The sequence below is a fragment of the Lytechinus variegatus genome, chromosome 6 (assembly GCF_018143015.1).
Source record: "Lytechinus variegatus isolate NC3 chromosome 6, Lvar_3.0, whole genome shotgun sequence".
Taxonomy (NCBI): domain Eukaryota; kingdom Metazoa; phylum Echinodermata; class Echinoidea; order Temnopleuroida; family Toxopneustidae; genus Lytechinus; species Lytechinus variegatus.
Window position 1 is genome coordinate 13,121,369 of NC_054745.1, and position 16,381 is coordinate 13,137,749.

At 38.3% G+C, this 16,381-nt stretch overlaps 1 protein-coding gene across 1 annotated transcript; it reads left to right on the forward strand.

The window, feature by feature from the left end:
- The first annotated feature begins 399 nt into the window (after nucleotides 1-399).
- On the forward strand, nucleotides 400-14,443 carry LOC121416516 (C-type lectin lectoxin-Thr1-like). The gene is made up of 2 exons (XM_041610009.1): nucleotides 400-678; nucleotides 13,632-14,443. The coding sequence occupies exons 1-2, from the start codon at nucleotides 412-414 to the stop codon at nucleotides 13,857-13,859; spliced, it is 495 nt and encodes a 164-aa protein (XP_041465943.1). The 5' UTR covers nucleotides 400-411; the 3' UTR covers nucleotides 13,860-14,443.
- Nucleotides 14,444-16,381: the final 1,938 nt, after the last annotated feature.

Here is a 16,381-nt window from a genome sequence, read left to right on the forward strand (position 1 = left end):
TCTGACGAATAGGTTGGTGGCACTAGGTAATTTTTCGATTCCATTAAGCACGACACGTTCAGTGTAGAAAATGTATTGCCATTTGCTCTTTATGACCACGATGACAAAGCACAACCAAGAAATCTTTGTCCAAATTCGGTGAATCGAAACAGTAGATTCGTCATATTTGCAACTTTCCGTCAGCTCCGAACTCCGAAACGCAGGACGGAACTGCTGTGCTGGTCCGCCAATGATCTTTTACAAAGAAGTCCTCCCGGCTGTTCATTGACACTAGACAGACATATTGTCAATACATTTACTGTGTTGCTGAATCTCTCACTGTATTTGCATTTGCGAAACCCCTCTACTGTAGCATAAACGACTGTTAATTCTTTATCTTTCACCCTTACAGCGGCCAGACCAGTCTACAAAATGCGATTCTTGCTGGCTTTATGTTTCCTCGCCGCCATGGCGTACCGGTCCGAGGGTACTACCACGTGCTGTCCAGATCGATTCTTGAAGGTGGATGACTGGTGCTACTACTACAACTCTGAGAAGAAGACCTGGTTCGACGCAGACGTTGCCTGTAGGCTACTCAACGCACATCTGGTCAGCATCCACAGCATGGCTGAGAGTCAGGAGATCTATAATGTGTGGACAAGCTTTGAGGATTCTAGTTTTGCTGATGACAGAGATAGAGTGAGTATATAGTCTAGTCCACACTGGCGATGAGGGGATTGGCATTGAGTAAGAGATTTAGTGTCAGGAGGCCCTCTATGTTAGCTTTGGGGAAAGAGAATTTATACATCGACCGTCCAACGTTTATAGTGTTAAAAATGCGCTATAAGGGAGAATATAAACACCGATATGTCGCAGCGATGCCTTTTCTTACAATGAATTACTTACGCATTGAAATATAGTTTTGAATTCGCAATCCAAAAGGTGTCACTGGGCTTACTCTTAGCGCTCTGTTAGGCTAAGTACTTTTCTGTTCAGCCGTCACTGGAAAATAGTCAGGCGAGGATCGGCGGGGGGGGGGGGGGTGGTCTGCACTGTTAAAAAACGTGATTTTACAAAAAAGAGAAGATTTTGGAGAAAGCAATAACAAAATTATTCTGTAAATTCATAAAACAGGAATTTTTCTGCAATTCAACAGAACAGGGTGTTTTATTCAAGGAAATTTATAAGATTCCATACACCAAATACAAAATTCCTGTAAGATTACGCATTTGGCATTATTACATGTGTTTTGGAGACTCTGCTGCAGGAACTTTTTTATTTTAAGGATAAGTTGTCTAACAGTGTGGGCACACCCAGTACATTATTAAATCTTATAAAGCAATATTTAAAATGTATTGATTGCGCAACCCGTATAACTGATCCAAAACTTTTTTTTTGTTTTTCAGATATGTTTTTTTTGTGAGTTATATTTTGAGGACAAATATAATTTTCTTAGGCCTGTGATTATGGATCCACACTTGCATTAACATACCAATTGTCAAAAATAGTTGGTCATATTTGGCAAGGAACCTTTCATACATGACAACAATATAGAACGTCATCGAATTCACATGGGCAGGCCTATTTCTACCATTCGGCACCGAATGTAGGCAATAGCGAAATCGATATGTATTTTTAGTCGATCGAAATGACCAGAAGCTACCCACAAAAATGGATTCAATAAATTTAATATCCAAAATACTATCTTCATGATTTATTATAAAAAAACAAAATAATTCATCGAAAAAAATACAAACTATGGCCGAAAAAAGCCTCTTAAATATTTTCTCTTTAAAAAAATGTTTAAAGTATATCATATAATTATAAGTATATGAAAGTAAAGTATTTTTTGTTACAGTGTATTAGGCAAAGGTATAGCGATTCATTGGTCAATCGTTTCACCTTTTTGGCAAGCGGTTGCTTGGGCATTTCGGATAGCGGTTACACTTCGTAATTCCGAAACACGTAAATTGCCTATACTCGATGTTCGTTAATCCGAAAACGAAAAAGGGTTCGTTAATCCGCGCGTACATTCGTAATTCCGACGCTTCTTTATTCCGAAGGTTCGTTAATCCGAAAGCAAAATAAGGTTCCTTGTTCCGAAGGTTCGACAATCCGAAAACGAAAGGAGGTTCGTTGTTTCGAAGGTTCGCTAATCCGAAAACGAAATAAGGTTCGTTGTTCCGAAGGTTCGTTTATCCGAAAACGAAATGAGGTTCGTTGTTCATTTTTTTTTCGGACTAACGAACCTTCGGAATTACGAACCTCATTTCGTTTTCGGATTAACGAACCTTCGGAATTACGAACCTCATTTCGTTTTCGGACTAACGAACCTTCGGAATTACGACTCTCATTTCCTTTTCGGATTAACGAACCTTCGGAAATATGCCACAAACGTTGGGATTAACGGATGTATACGACAGTCAAAACGGAAGTCAAACTTCATACGCGTTTTTCTCTTGATTTTGATTTCCAAGACCCCAATTCTTCTCGCATTCAAAGGCTAATGTATCCACTTGCATTTATTTTTACGGGTCGAGTTATATATCATATTAAAGTTAATGAAACGGGAAACAATGATCACCCATAAAAGTGGATTTGACAAATTCCGACTTGTGCAAAAACATAACAGGTAAAACATCAGACGATCCAAGTATAGGTTGGGATGAGTTAAATTATACGTGACCGAGTCAACATTTAACATAAAAATACAAAGTGTTACGATACTGCAACAAATAACAAAGAAGATTTTTAAATATAAAGTTTAAATTTTCCTTTTTTTTATTACAGGAAATAATTATACATAAATAAAACAAATAATGATCTTACATAAATCTCTTGAAGTGTCCGATGTAAAATCCCGAAGTGATGATACTATATCCAAGTAATAATCCAAATGATAAAATCCCAGTTGACTGGCGAAAATTCACAATGATGGCGATGATGAAACTGATGTTGAAGTCCGATGAATAATAAAAGTCACTGTAACGAGTTGAAATGTCCGTGAAGACGATGTTGATGATGATTAACAGTTAATTTCAGCAATCCATGGGTTGAAGCGTGTTCATTGAACAGGTTGATGATGTTGATGAGAACTGATAATTTCTCTCTCAAAATAACTGCAAACAGTTCATTGATGGTGGGCATAAACTGCTCTGATCTGATCTGGTGAAGTGATCTCATATGATGTGATGTGATCTCCTGCTCTCATATGATGTGATGGTGTGATGATGATCTTGAAGAATCCGCCAGCTTTATATAGTTTGCAGCTATTCTTCTAGAACTCACTATTAAGGAAGGTTCTAGCATTTTCTTTAAAAAAAACTTTCTCCTTTCAGGAGCAGTCAAAATCCAGAACACTCTTGAATGACCTCATTGAAATCAAGAGTGTCAATAGCATAGCTAAGCCTATTGTTCCTAATCTCTATTCAGAAATAACAATACAACTCCTTGGCCTTTTAAATAGGCAAGGCCTGCATAATAAAAAGACATTCTTGAATGTTCTTTACAATTCTTGGCTAACCTTAAAGGGAAATAACTAATAGATGAATGTAATTGCTTTTAGAATTCTTCTAAAATTATTCTTATATGTAACAAAAGTATCGTAAGGGCACAACATATATGACATGTATGGAACGCCAAGAGGCGTGCTGCTATAAATAACAAGTGGAATGCCTCTGGCCGTCTCACCTGCATCACGCGGTTCAATATAGCAGCAGTGCTGACTTTGAATACTACTCTAACTCGCACAAGATGTTCAGTGATACATGGTTACTCTTATGTCCACTTTTTATGAACTAGACCAATAAACTTACAGAGATATGATGGTTATTCAACAAAAAACCCCAACATGGCCAAAGTTCATTGACCTTACATGACCTTACTTTGACCTTGATCATGTGACCTGAAACTCGCACAGGATGTTCAGTGATACTTGATTACTCTTATGTACAAGTTTCATGAATCAGATCCATAAACTTCCAAAGTTTTGATGGTAATTCAACTGATACACCCAATTCAGCCAAAGTTCATTGACCTTTGACCTTGGTCATGTGACCTGAAACGCGCACAGGATGTTCAGTGATATCTGATTACTCATATGTCCAAGTTTAATGAACTAAACTAATAAACTTTCAAAGTTATGATGGTAATTCAACAGATACCCCCGATTCGGCCAAAGTTCATTGACCCTAAATGACCTTTGACCTTAATCATTAGGCATGAAACTCGCACAAAATATTCAGTGATGCTTGATTACTATTATGTCCAAGTTTCATGAATCAGATCCATAAACTTTCAAAGTTATGATGGGAATTCAACAGATATCCCCAATTCGGCCAAAGTTCATTGACCCTAAATGACCTTTGACCTTAGTCATGTGACGTGAAACTCATGCAGGATGTTTAGTGATACTTGATTAACCTTATGTCCAAGTTTCATGAACTAGGTCCATTTATTTTCTAAGTTATGATGACATTTCAAAAACTTAACCTCAGGTTAAGATTTCGATGCTGATTCCTCCAACATGGTCTAAGTTCATTGACCCTAAATGACCTTTGACCTTGGTCATGTGACATGAAACTGTAATAGGATGTTCAGTAATACTTGATTAACCTTATGACCAAGTTTCATGAACTAGGTCCATATACTTTCTAAGTTATGATGTCATTTCAAAAACTTAACCTCAGGTTAAGATTTGATGTTGACGCCGCCGCCGCCGCCGTCGGAAAAGCGGCGCCTATAGTCTCACTCTGCTTCGCAGGTGAGACAAAAATTAACTCCCACTGGCGTCTCTCATTTCGGTGTGATGCATCACATATACACACAATTCCATTATTACTGTACAGGTTTTAAGCACGTTGTGGTTAAAGCCCGTCACACTAACATAATGTTTCAAATTTCAACTACTGTTTAAACTTTCTGTAAACAACGTATTTAAAACTTTGAACAATAGTCGTTAGTGCTCAGTATTGCAAACATCGTCTTACACTGAAAAATCTCTGGTGTTGAGTTAACACCAGCCCGGAATGTATATATGTCCACACCAGAGAAGTGTTAACCCTATCTAGGCCGGGGGGGGGGGCCTCGGAGGCCCCCCCCTCAATGAATCGCGCGATATTTTCGCTGCGCAAATTTTTTTGACCGCGCCGCTTGCTGACTTTTTACTTTCAAGTCTTGCGCAACTTTTGAGACCAATTTTGCGTCACCCGGGTACTCGGTTCCGAAATTACGCAACATTATGTAAGTGCATGTCAGACCAAAAATTGCTCAAAAACGTGACTTCGTGTACAAAGTCAATGCAAATTGTGTTTTCAACCAAAATTCATAAATGCATGATTATTTTTAGTTTTGCTGGTCTAAATGTATTTATTTTTATGCTTTTTATGTACAAAAATATAGTACTTAACGAACATGTTAAAATAAATGAACATCAAAGATGTTTTCTTCAAATGACACACTTGGTCAAAATCATGAATAATTTCACTTTTTATACTCTTGATAAAGCATCAGCAAAGAAATTATTCTTTCCCTTTATGTGTACAATTTTCAAAGGGAATGGTTGGAGCATTAGGCTCCATCTATACAGTCTTTGATTCTTTGTTTTGAATTTCTCCAAAAACACAAGAGGATTATGATCTGTATAGACTGTAATCTCTCCATTGGTTAGATACACCTCAAACTGCTGAAGGGCTAGTACGAGACTCAGGGCCTCTTTTTCAATAGTTGAGTACTTCTTCTGAAATCTATTGAGTTTCTTAGAGAAGTAGCACACTGGTTTTTCGATGCCTTCTTTATCTTCTTGGAGCAATACTGCTCCTACTCCAACATCACATGCATCAATAGCTACTTTGAATGGCTTTGTGAAGTTTGGAGCTGCCAAAATAGGCTCATTCACCAAAATGGCCTTTAATTTCTCAAACGATCTTTGACATTCGTCAGACCAAACATACTTCACTTTTGCCTTCAGCAGGTTTGTCAGAGGACTAACCACTGTACTGAAATTTGGAACAAATTTCCTGTAGAAGCCACTCATACCTAAGAATCTGAGCAATTCTTTCTTAGTTGTGGGAATTGGGAAGTCTAAGATAGCTTGTATCTTGGCTTCTCTTGGTAGCACTTGCCCTTGACCAACCACATGACCAAGATATGTGACTTTTGCCTTGGCAAATTCACTTTTCATCAGATTCACTACTAGATTGGCTTTGTCCAGCCTGTCAAACAGTGCTCGCAAATGATTCAGATGATCATTCCAAGTATCACTGTATACTAGGATGTCGTCTATGTATACGACACAATTGTCAAGTCCGGCAATCACTTGATTTGTCAACCTTTGGAAGGTTGCTGGTGCATTTTTCATTCCAAAAGGCATGACTTTGCATTGAAATAAGCCTTCAGGTGTGACAAAGGCTGATATCTCTTTGGCTCGGTCAGTCAGTGGCACTTGCCAGTATCCTTTAAGCAAGTCTATCTTTGTGATATAGGCAGAATTTCCAACCCTATCAATACAATCTTCTAACCTAGGAATTGGATACGAGTCAGTCTTAGTTACTGCATTTACCTTTCGGTAATCAATGCAAAATCTCTGAGAGTCGTCTGGCTTTGGAACCATTACAATAGGAGAACTCCAGCTACTCTGACTCGGTTCGATTATGTCATTATCTAACATAAACTGTATTTCCTTATTCACCATTTCCAACTTGCTTGGATTGAGCCTATAAGGATTCTGTTTGATAGGTCTTACATCACCTACGTCTACATCATGTACAGTTAAAGGTGTACGACCTGGTTTGTCTTTACACACATTCTCATATTCTCTTAACAGGCCAGATATATCATTTCTCTGATCTTCAGGCAGGTGTTTTAATGCCTCATCCATATTTCCTAACATCTCTGAGTTAGACAACTTTACACCACATGGTTCATTCTTAGATACATCTGTATAAGACAATTCATTATCTGTCTTTCCATAGCATTCTTCTTCATGTACATCTACATGTTTTTCTTCTTCTTTGACCTGTGTTGTACCTATTGGCTGACTAGCCTCTCGCTCAAAGTATTCTTTCAACATGTTTACATGACAAACTCTTTGAGACTTTCTTCGATCAGGGGTACTGATCACATAGTTGATATCATTCAATTTCTTTTTGACTATGTAGGGACCACTAAACCTAGCTTTCAAGGGCTCACCTTGCAAAGGCAACAACACTAACACTTTGTCTCCAGGCTTGAAACTTCGCTCTTTTGCATTTTTGTCAGCGTGAGCTTTCATTTTTCCCTGCGACTCTTTCAAGTGTTCCTTAGCCACATCACAAGCTTTTGAGAGCCTTTCTCTAAACTTTGACACATAGTCTAGAAGGTTTACATCATCATCCTGAACCATAAACCTCTCTTTGATAAGCTTTAGAGGACCCCTAACCTCATGACCATAGACTAATTCAAATGGACTGAAACCTGTGGACTCATTCGGGGAATCCCTAGTTGCAAACAGTAGGAATGAGATCCCTTTATCCCAGTCATCGGGATAGTCTTCACAATAAGCCCTAATCATGGTCTTCAAAGTCTGATGATAGCGTTCTAACGCTCCTTGGGACTGTGGGTGATAAGCAGAAGACTTAATCTGCTTTATTCCCAACTCCTTCATAACTTGCTGAAATATTCATGACATGAAACTTGACCCTTGATCAGATTGAATTTCCTTCGGCAGACCGTACCTAGTGAAAAACTGCACTAACGCCTGCACCACTGTCTTCGCAGTGATACTCCTCAATGGTATCGCCTCTGGAAACCGTGTAGACAAGTCCATAATCGTCAGGAGAAATCTGTGACCCGACCTGGTTCTGGGTGAGGGTCCGACACAATCAACAAGAACCCTAGTAAAAGGTTCATCAAATGCAGGAATTGTTATCAATGGAGCAGGCTTGATAGAAGGCTGTCCCTTACCAATAATCTGACATGTGTGACATGTCTTACAGAAATGCACAACATCTTTGTGCATCTTAGGCCAATAGAAATGCCTCATAATTCTATCTTCTGTCTTCCGAATACCGACATGACCTGCCATAGGTAACTCATGAGCCATTTTCAGAATATCTGTGCGGTAACAAGGAGGAACTACAACCTGGTGAATTATACACCAATCTTCATCAGCTGGTCTCCGGTGAGGTCTCCATTTCCTCATCAAAATGTCATCTTTGACATAAAAGCACTCAGGAACCTTATCAGCCTCAGCCTCAGAACATGCTTTCTGTGACAAGCTTTTTAATTCTGGGTCTGCCTGTTGTGCCTGTACTAGGGAGGATTTACTAAACAAACTATCATTGTTAGCAACAGAGCCTTCAACACTATCCCCATTCAAATCCTTGAAAAAGGTTTCAGCTAACCAGACATCAGTACTCTCCTCTACATCAGCAGATTCCGCATCATCCTTTTCAGCTCTACGAGTCTGAGACCTAGTAACAACACAATCCGGGAAAATCCCTGGAAAATCTTCCTGCAACAATTCAGTTTCAGCTACCTCAACGGGCTTTTCCGAAACCACTGGAGATGCAACAACTTTATCTCCAGCCAAGTCGTTACCTAACAAGAAATCAACACCTTTCATGGGTAATTCTGGAACGACACCAACAGTCACAGGACCACTAACTAGGTCACACTTTAAGTCGACCTTATGCAAAGGAACCGACATGAAATTTGGGCCAATACCTTGAACTAAGACGTTGGCATTCTCTGAACTCTCCGGAGGAAGAGCCGAATCCCCTGGCACCATCAGGGACTGTGCAGCCCCTGTATCCCTAAGGATCACCACTGACCTACCAGCAGCACCAGTCGAACAAGGGGATACTTCACCATCATGCAAAAAACTTCTAAAAGTTTCATCAACCTGCTTGACTTTATCAGCAAATACCAGAGAAACACTCTCAACATCTCGATTGGGCTCTGATGGAACAAACTCCATCGAGGGAACACTTGTTTGCTTGACAAAACCCATGTCTTTCTTAGTTTTGGTTGGCATTCCAACCAATTTCCAACATGATTCTTTCAAATGTCCCGATTTATGACAATGAGTACAAATTTTGGAACTACGACTCTCAGACTTTTTGGTTGATTCTGTGCCCCCACTAGCCTGATTCTTGTTAGCGTCTTTATCCTTGCTTGCATATTTTCCCTCACTAGGTTTATTGTGGGATTCAAATGACCCTTTACCTTTCTTTTCCAATAATTCTTGAAAGGAGGCCTATCTCCACTACCCTTATGTGTGACCTGAAATTCATCAGCTACTATGGCTGCTTTACTGACTTCAGTAACTCTATGGTCATCTAAGTGAGATTTAATGCCAAAAGGAAGACTCTTTTTGAATTCTTCTAGGAGGACAACTTCCCTAAGGTGAACAAAGTCTTTGTCAACTTTCAGTGATCTGTACCACTTATCGAACATCATTTCTTGTTCCCTAGCAAATTCAACATACGTCTGGCCTGTTTGTCTTTGCATGTTCCTAAATTTATGTCTGTACGCTTCTGGTACCAACTCATATGCATTGAGAATTGTTTCTTTCACTGTAGCATAGTCACATGATTGCATTTCAGAGAGCGAAGAATAGACTTTTGCAGCCTTTCCAACAAAAACACTTTGGAGGAGAAGAGTCCAGTATTCCTCGGGCCAATTCAATCTCTTGGCCACTTTTTCAAATGACACAAAATATGTATCAACTCCCTCTTCATCAAATTTTGGCACAAGGCGAATGTTCTTCGCCACATCAAAGCCTTGGGGAGATTTATCTTTAACAGAGTTAGTATTTGCATGAGCTAACTCCATTTCTTTCAACTTTAACTGGTACTCCAATCTCATTCTCTCCTTTTCAATGTTTATTTTCTCCATTTCAAGGTTTTCTTTGATTGTTTCCTTCTCAAGGTTTTCTTTGATTTTCTCTTTCTCGACATTCTCTTTCATTTTCATTTCCATTTCAAACTTTGCAAGTTGAATCTGAGCATCATCTGAAACAGTAACAGAAATTTCAGACTCCTCTGTAAGCTTCATGTGACTAGCTAACAAGTCAATTATCTCTGCCTTCTTTAATCCTGGGGCTAGAGATACACCCAAATGATCACAAACTGTTATCAAATCATCTTTCTTCAGTGACTTCAAATGATCATATGACAATTCTGTCTTTGCAAGAAATTCTTCAACATCAAATGTAGCCATAGTGAATATACACAAATACAAGCACGTAATAACACAGTACAGTATATTCTAGAACTTTCCAAAATGTTTCCAATTCAAATTGGCTTTTGTTTCAAATTGACTTTCGTCTCAAATTGGCTTTCGTTTCCTGAAAAACTGGTTTTAATTTCAAATTGGCTTATACAAATTTGGTTTTTGATTCAAATTGCCTTGGCTTGTACAAATTTGGTTTTCGTTTCAAATTGCCTTGGCTTGTACAAATTTGGTTTCCGTTTCAAATTGCCTTGGCTTGTACAAATTTGGTTTTCGTTTCCCGGACAAGCCCCCAAAATTATTTGTTACGATACTGCAACAAATAACAAAGAAGATTTTTAAATATAAAGTTTAAATTTTCCTTTTTTTTATTACAGGAAATAATTATACATAAATAAAACAAATAATGATCTTACATAAATCTCTTGAAGTGTCCGATGTAAAATCCCGAAGTGATGATACTATATCCAAGTAATAATCCAAATGATAAAATCCCAGTTGACTGGCGAAAATTCACAATGATGGCGATGATGAAACTGATGTTGAAGTCCGATGAATAATAAAAGTCACTGTAACGAGTTGAAATGTCCGTGAAGACGATGTTGATGATGATTAACAGTTAATTTCAGCAATCCATGGGTTGAAACGTGTTCATTGAACAGGTTGATGATGTTGATGAGAACTGATAATTTCTCTCTCAAAATAACTGCAAACAGTTCATTGATGGTGGGCATAAACTGCTCTGATCTGATCTGGTGAAGTGATCTCATATGATGTGATGTGATCTCCTGCTCTCATATGATGTGATGGTGTGATGATGATCTTGAAGAATCCGCCAGCTTTATATAGTTTGCAGCTATTCTTCTAGAACTCACTATTAAGGAAGGTTCTAGCATTTTCTTTAAAAAAACTTTCTCCTTTCAGGAGCAGTCAAAATCCAGAACACTCTTGAATGACCTCATTGAAATCAAGAGTGTCAATAGCATAGCTAAGCCTATTGTTCCTAATCTCTATTCAGAAATAACAATACAACTCCTTGGCCTTTTAAATAGGCAAGGCCTGCATAATAAAAAGACATTCTTGAATGTTCTTTACAATTCTTGGCTAACCTTAAAGGGAAATAACTAATAGATGAATGTAATTGCTTTTAGAATTCTTCTAAAATTATTCTTATATGTAACAAAAGTATCGTAAGGGCACAACATATATGACATGTATGGAACGCCAAGAGGCGTGCTGCTATAAATAACAAGTGGAATGCCTCTGGCCGTCTCACCTGCATCACGCGGTTCAATATAGCAGCAGTGCTGACTTTGAATACTACTCTAACTCGCACAAGATGTTCAGTGATACATGGTTACTCTTATGTCCACTTTTTATGAACTAGACCAATAAACTTACAGAGATATGATGGTTATTCAACAAAAAACCCCAACATGGCCAAAGTTCATTGACCTTACATGACCTTACTTTGACCTTGATCATGTGACCTGCAACTCGCACAGGATGTTCAGTGATACTTGATTACTCTTATGTACAAGTTTCATGAATCAGATCCATAAACTTCCAAAGTTTTGATGGTAATTCAACTGATACACCCAATTCAGCCAAAGTTCATTGACCTTTGACCTTGGTCATGTGACCTGAAACGCGCACAGGATGTTCAGTGATATCTGATTACTCATATGTCCAAGTTTAATGAACTAAACTAATAAACTTTCAAAGTTATGATGGTAATTCAACAGATACCCCCGATTCGGCCAAAGTTCATTGACCCTAAATGACCTTTGACCTTAATCATTAGGCCTGAAACTCGCACAAAATATTCAGTGATGCTTGATTACTATTATGTCCAAGTTTCATGAATCAGATCCATAAACTTTCAAAGTTATGATGGGAATTCAACAGATATCCCCAATTCGGCCAAAGTTCATTGACCCTAAATGACCTTTGACCTTGGTCATGTGACGTGAAACTCATGCAGGATGTTCAGTGATACTTGATTAACCTTATGTCCAAGTTTCATGAACTAGGTCCATATACTTTCTAAGTTATGATGTCATTTCAAAAACTTAACCTCAGGTTAAGATTTGATGTTGACGCCGCCGCCGCCGCCGCCGTCGCCGTCGGAAAAGCGGCGCCTATAGTCTCACTCTGCTTCGCAGGTGAGACAAAAATTAACTCCCACTGGCGTCTCTCATTTCGGTGTGATGCATCACATATACACACAATTCCATTATTACTGTACAGGTTTTAAGCACGTTGTGGTTAAAGCCCGTCACACTAACATAATGTTTCAAATTTCAACTACTGTTTAAACTTTCTGTAAACAACGTATTTAAAACTTTGAACAATAGTCGTTAGTGCTCAGTATTGCAAACATCGTCTTACACTGAAAAATCTCTGGTGTTGAGTTAACACCAGCCCGGAATGTATATATGTCCACACCAGAGAAGTGTTAACCCTATCTAGGCGGGGGGGGGGGCCTCGGAGGCCCCCCCCCTCAACGAATCGCGCGATATTTTCGCCGCGCAAATTTTTTTGACCGCGCCGCTCGCTGACTTTTTACTTTCAAGTCTTGCGCAACTTTTGAGACCAATTTTGCGTCACCCGGGTACTCGGTTCCGAAATTACGCAACATTATGTAAGTGCATGTCAGACCAAAAATTGCTCAAAAACGTGATTTCGTGTACAAAGTCAATGCAAATTGTGTTTTCAACCAAAATTCATAAATGCATGATTATTTTTAGTTTTGCTGGTCTAAATGTATTTATTTTATGCTTTTTATGATCACAGAAGAGTCCCCAACAAATTTCATTGAAAAAAAACAATGAAAAACAAAAGGTCAAAAAACAAAGAAATACATAAGAAATTGCAAAAAAACAATATAATACATAAGAAAATAATTTGACATCGCAATTTTTTTTCATGTACACTTGCTAAGAACACCACAAAGAGTTTCTATACCAAAAATTAGTACATTTGGAGCTTTATTTCGGGAGTTAGAGGAAAAAGAATGATTTCGCATACTAATTACGCATAAATTAGCATAATCACTTAATAGCAATTCGCATGAAAAAAATTACTATACAATCTTGTAGATTATGTCCCAGGCAACCCGCGTGCTGATTTTCGGCGCGATCGCGCGGTCGACGGCCGAGATCTTAAGGGGGGGGGGCCTCCCAGGCCCCCCCCCCCCCGGCCATATGAACTCCCAAAATACCCCAGCCTAGAAAGTGTTAAACAACACCATTTTCGTTTTGGTCTGACACCAGATATGTGCTTATACAACACCAATTGGTATTAAAACAGCATCGGTTTGATTTCAAACTGGTGTTGTTTCACTTCATCTCTGGTGTGGACGTTTATTGATTCCGGGCTGGTGTTAAATCAACACCGAAAATTTTGCAGTGTAATGTCAGTGTATTCTTTCCATGCAGGGATATTGGATCGGTTTCCACGACACAGTTCAGGAACAAAGTTGGGAATGGACCGATGGCACTGATACTTCCTTCAAATACTGGCAACACAACGAACCCAACGACGATAGAGGGGAGGACTGCGCTGCTCTTCGTAACGAAGGCGATAACGAAGCTGACCGCCAGGAATGGAACGACTACGACTGCGACGAAAGGAAATCTTTTATGTGTAAAACACCTGCAGTTTAGATGAAGATCTATCATAAACAGAGCGGATCCATTATTTTGCAGGGGGAGGTGGGGCTTTTCCGTTCTCGAAAAATGTTGAAACAATGAAATGATAATAAAAATAATAAATTAATAAATTAAAAAGAGGTCCACACTTCTGGATGATGGGAATTTACGTAATGCAAAATCTTACAAGTGAAGAAAATGTACAAAAGTCTTTACTTGCGTATGCACGACATATTCCACCAAAACTTAGATTAAACAAAATGGCTTTCCACGAAAGGGGAGGGGGCCCGACGTGCCACTCCCCCTAGATTCTTCAACTTATTACAGGAATGAAGGGACATTTTTCAGTTCGCGATAAAACAAAACAGAAAAGAACAAGATAAACAATGAAGAAACAGGAAAAGGAATTCAAGACAAAAGTGGAAAAAGAAGAAAGTTTGATTACATATACATGTATAACTCTCTGTAAAAGAAATGTTTCTGTTGCCCGCCCTCTATCGATCTAATATGACGATGCTCCTGTGTCATCACTGTAAAAACTGTGGTGTTAAAACTGACATCAGTTGGTGTTATAGAGGACCACACCCTGAGGTGTTAAAATTACATCTTAAAGATTGAACATAACACCAAAAAGTGTATATGTAACAACCAAAGGTGTTGTAATAACACCTATAGGTGTAAAACTAGCACCACCAATTTAACACCAGTGTAAAATAACTGGTGTGGTCCTCTATGTGCACCGGTTAACACCACAGTTTTTGCTGTGATTAGATTGTGTATTAGTGATAATCCGATGTTCTTTACAGATTACTGTAATACCAGCAGTTATGCATATTTTGAAAAAGCCTATCACCATTATGACAATAAGTTAATTAAACAAATAGCTTGTGAAAGAATACAGTCAAATTAGAGTACAATGGAAATGTATAATTGATAATCCGACAATTTATTTATACCCGATTTTATAAGGGCCGATCAATGTATTATGTATTCGAACCTATAGTAGTATATCTATGTACGTAATATAATACCAATGACCAATCAACATCGTCGTTGCATGCGCACCCAGTATCAAATACTGTCCGGAAACCAATCAGTGCGGTTCTTTCATATTTGCAAATCGCAAACTTTTTTTGTTTAGGAGCCATGCAGGCTAAGAACAATGTGATATGAGCAGATAAATTAAAATCGGAAATGAGATTAACAAAAATATCAATAAACTAAGTCGGACGAGGAATAACAAAGTTATGGCATTCTAAAAGTTTGCATTATTTCGGTGAAATGGTTATGTGCATGTCTCATGAATAAGGCAGGGAGCATGACATCATTATTCCACTTAATGAATATTCATGACGGTGTGCACTAATTGTTTTCACAAAATGCTGTTAAACGTAAACATCAATGGCTTACATGATTGTAAAAGATTTTGATGAAGATCAGCGCTTTGCTTCGTAAAATTTACTCCGCAGCCCAGGAACCTTTTAATACAACACTATTTATATAACAGCCTACTTAAGATATGATTTTATTTGATTAAACTCATTCTATTTTCGAACTCAACAAAGAAATTAAAAATAACCCTTGGAAAACTTGAATTATACTCCACAATGTGTGCACATTTTCATTGATTTGGTTTATTGTCTCAATTGTGAGAATATTACTAATTGGCCCTGGCTTCTTACAAAGAGTTGTGATTGACGCGACCTAAAGCATTTTAGATGTTGACTTGGGTGGCTTTCAGAGTTGTGGTTGGTCGCGTTTTAGGCTATAAATATGATGTACATTCATTGCTTTTCTTAGCAATTAAGTGCTATCCTCTTTGCTTACAAAGCGACATTGCGCCAATCTCCTGTATAAAACATTTTTTGATGGATTTCCATATAGTTCAGGTGGATTGGATTAATCACAACTGTTTATATGACATACGTGGCCCAGACTTACCAAAAACTGACACTGAAACGAGACAGGGAGAGAGAAAGAGAGAGAGAGTGAGAGAGGAAGAAATAGAGAAAAAAGGGTGAGAGAAAGAAAGAATGAACAAAAGAAAAATAGAAAGGAAAGAAGGAAGGAAGAAGAGAGAGGGAGAAGAGATGAAAAGTAAAAGTATGTGAAGTTTTTCTTTTTGCATTATTCATTATGAAAAATACGAGACATTTGAATTCCTCCTGCTCGTACGCACGGGCGTCCGTCGATATAACACATGATATTTTTATGAAAATGCACCCTTTTTCTTAAAAGTTCGATGGAGAGGGGGAAAAATTAATCGTATCAAGTCGGGGTATTCAGTAATGAGTACAGGAGAAACTATATTTCAATGATTTTTATGATTCATCCCATTTGATTAACTCATCTATTCGTGTTTTGGGGCTAATCTTTCCCTTACGCATTGCTTTTTGGCAGAAGTTCTATGGAAAATGCACCTTTTTTCACCCAAACTTTGAGACACTCTGTATTCATTCCCCCATTGCTCAAGAATGAATGGGCAGTTAACGACAAAGTGAAAGATTTAATGAAGAATGGAATGTATATTTCGGTTA

Bases quoted from the DNA above. Each gene is read 5' to 3' on its own strand.
- LOC121416516 (XM_041610009.1), top strand. From the start codon at position 412: ATGCGATTCTTGCTGGCTTTATGTTTCCTCGCCGCCATGGCGTACCGG. The intron at 679-13,631 runs GTGAGTATATAG...CTTTCCATGCAG, and splicing joins TTGCTGATGACAGAGATAGA to GGATATTGGATCGGTTTCCA.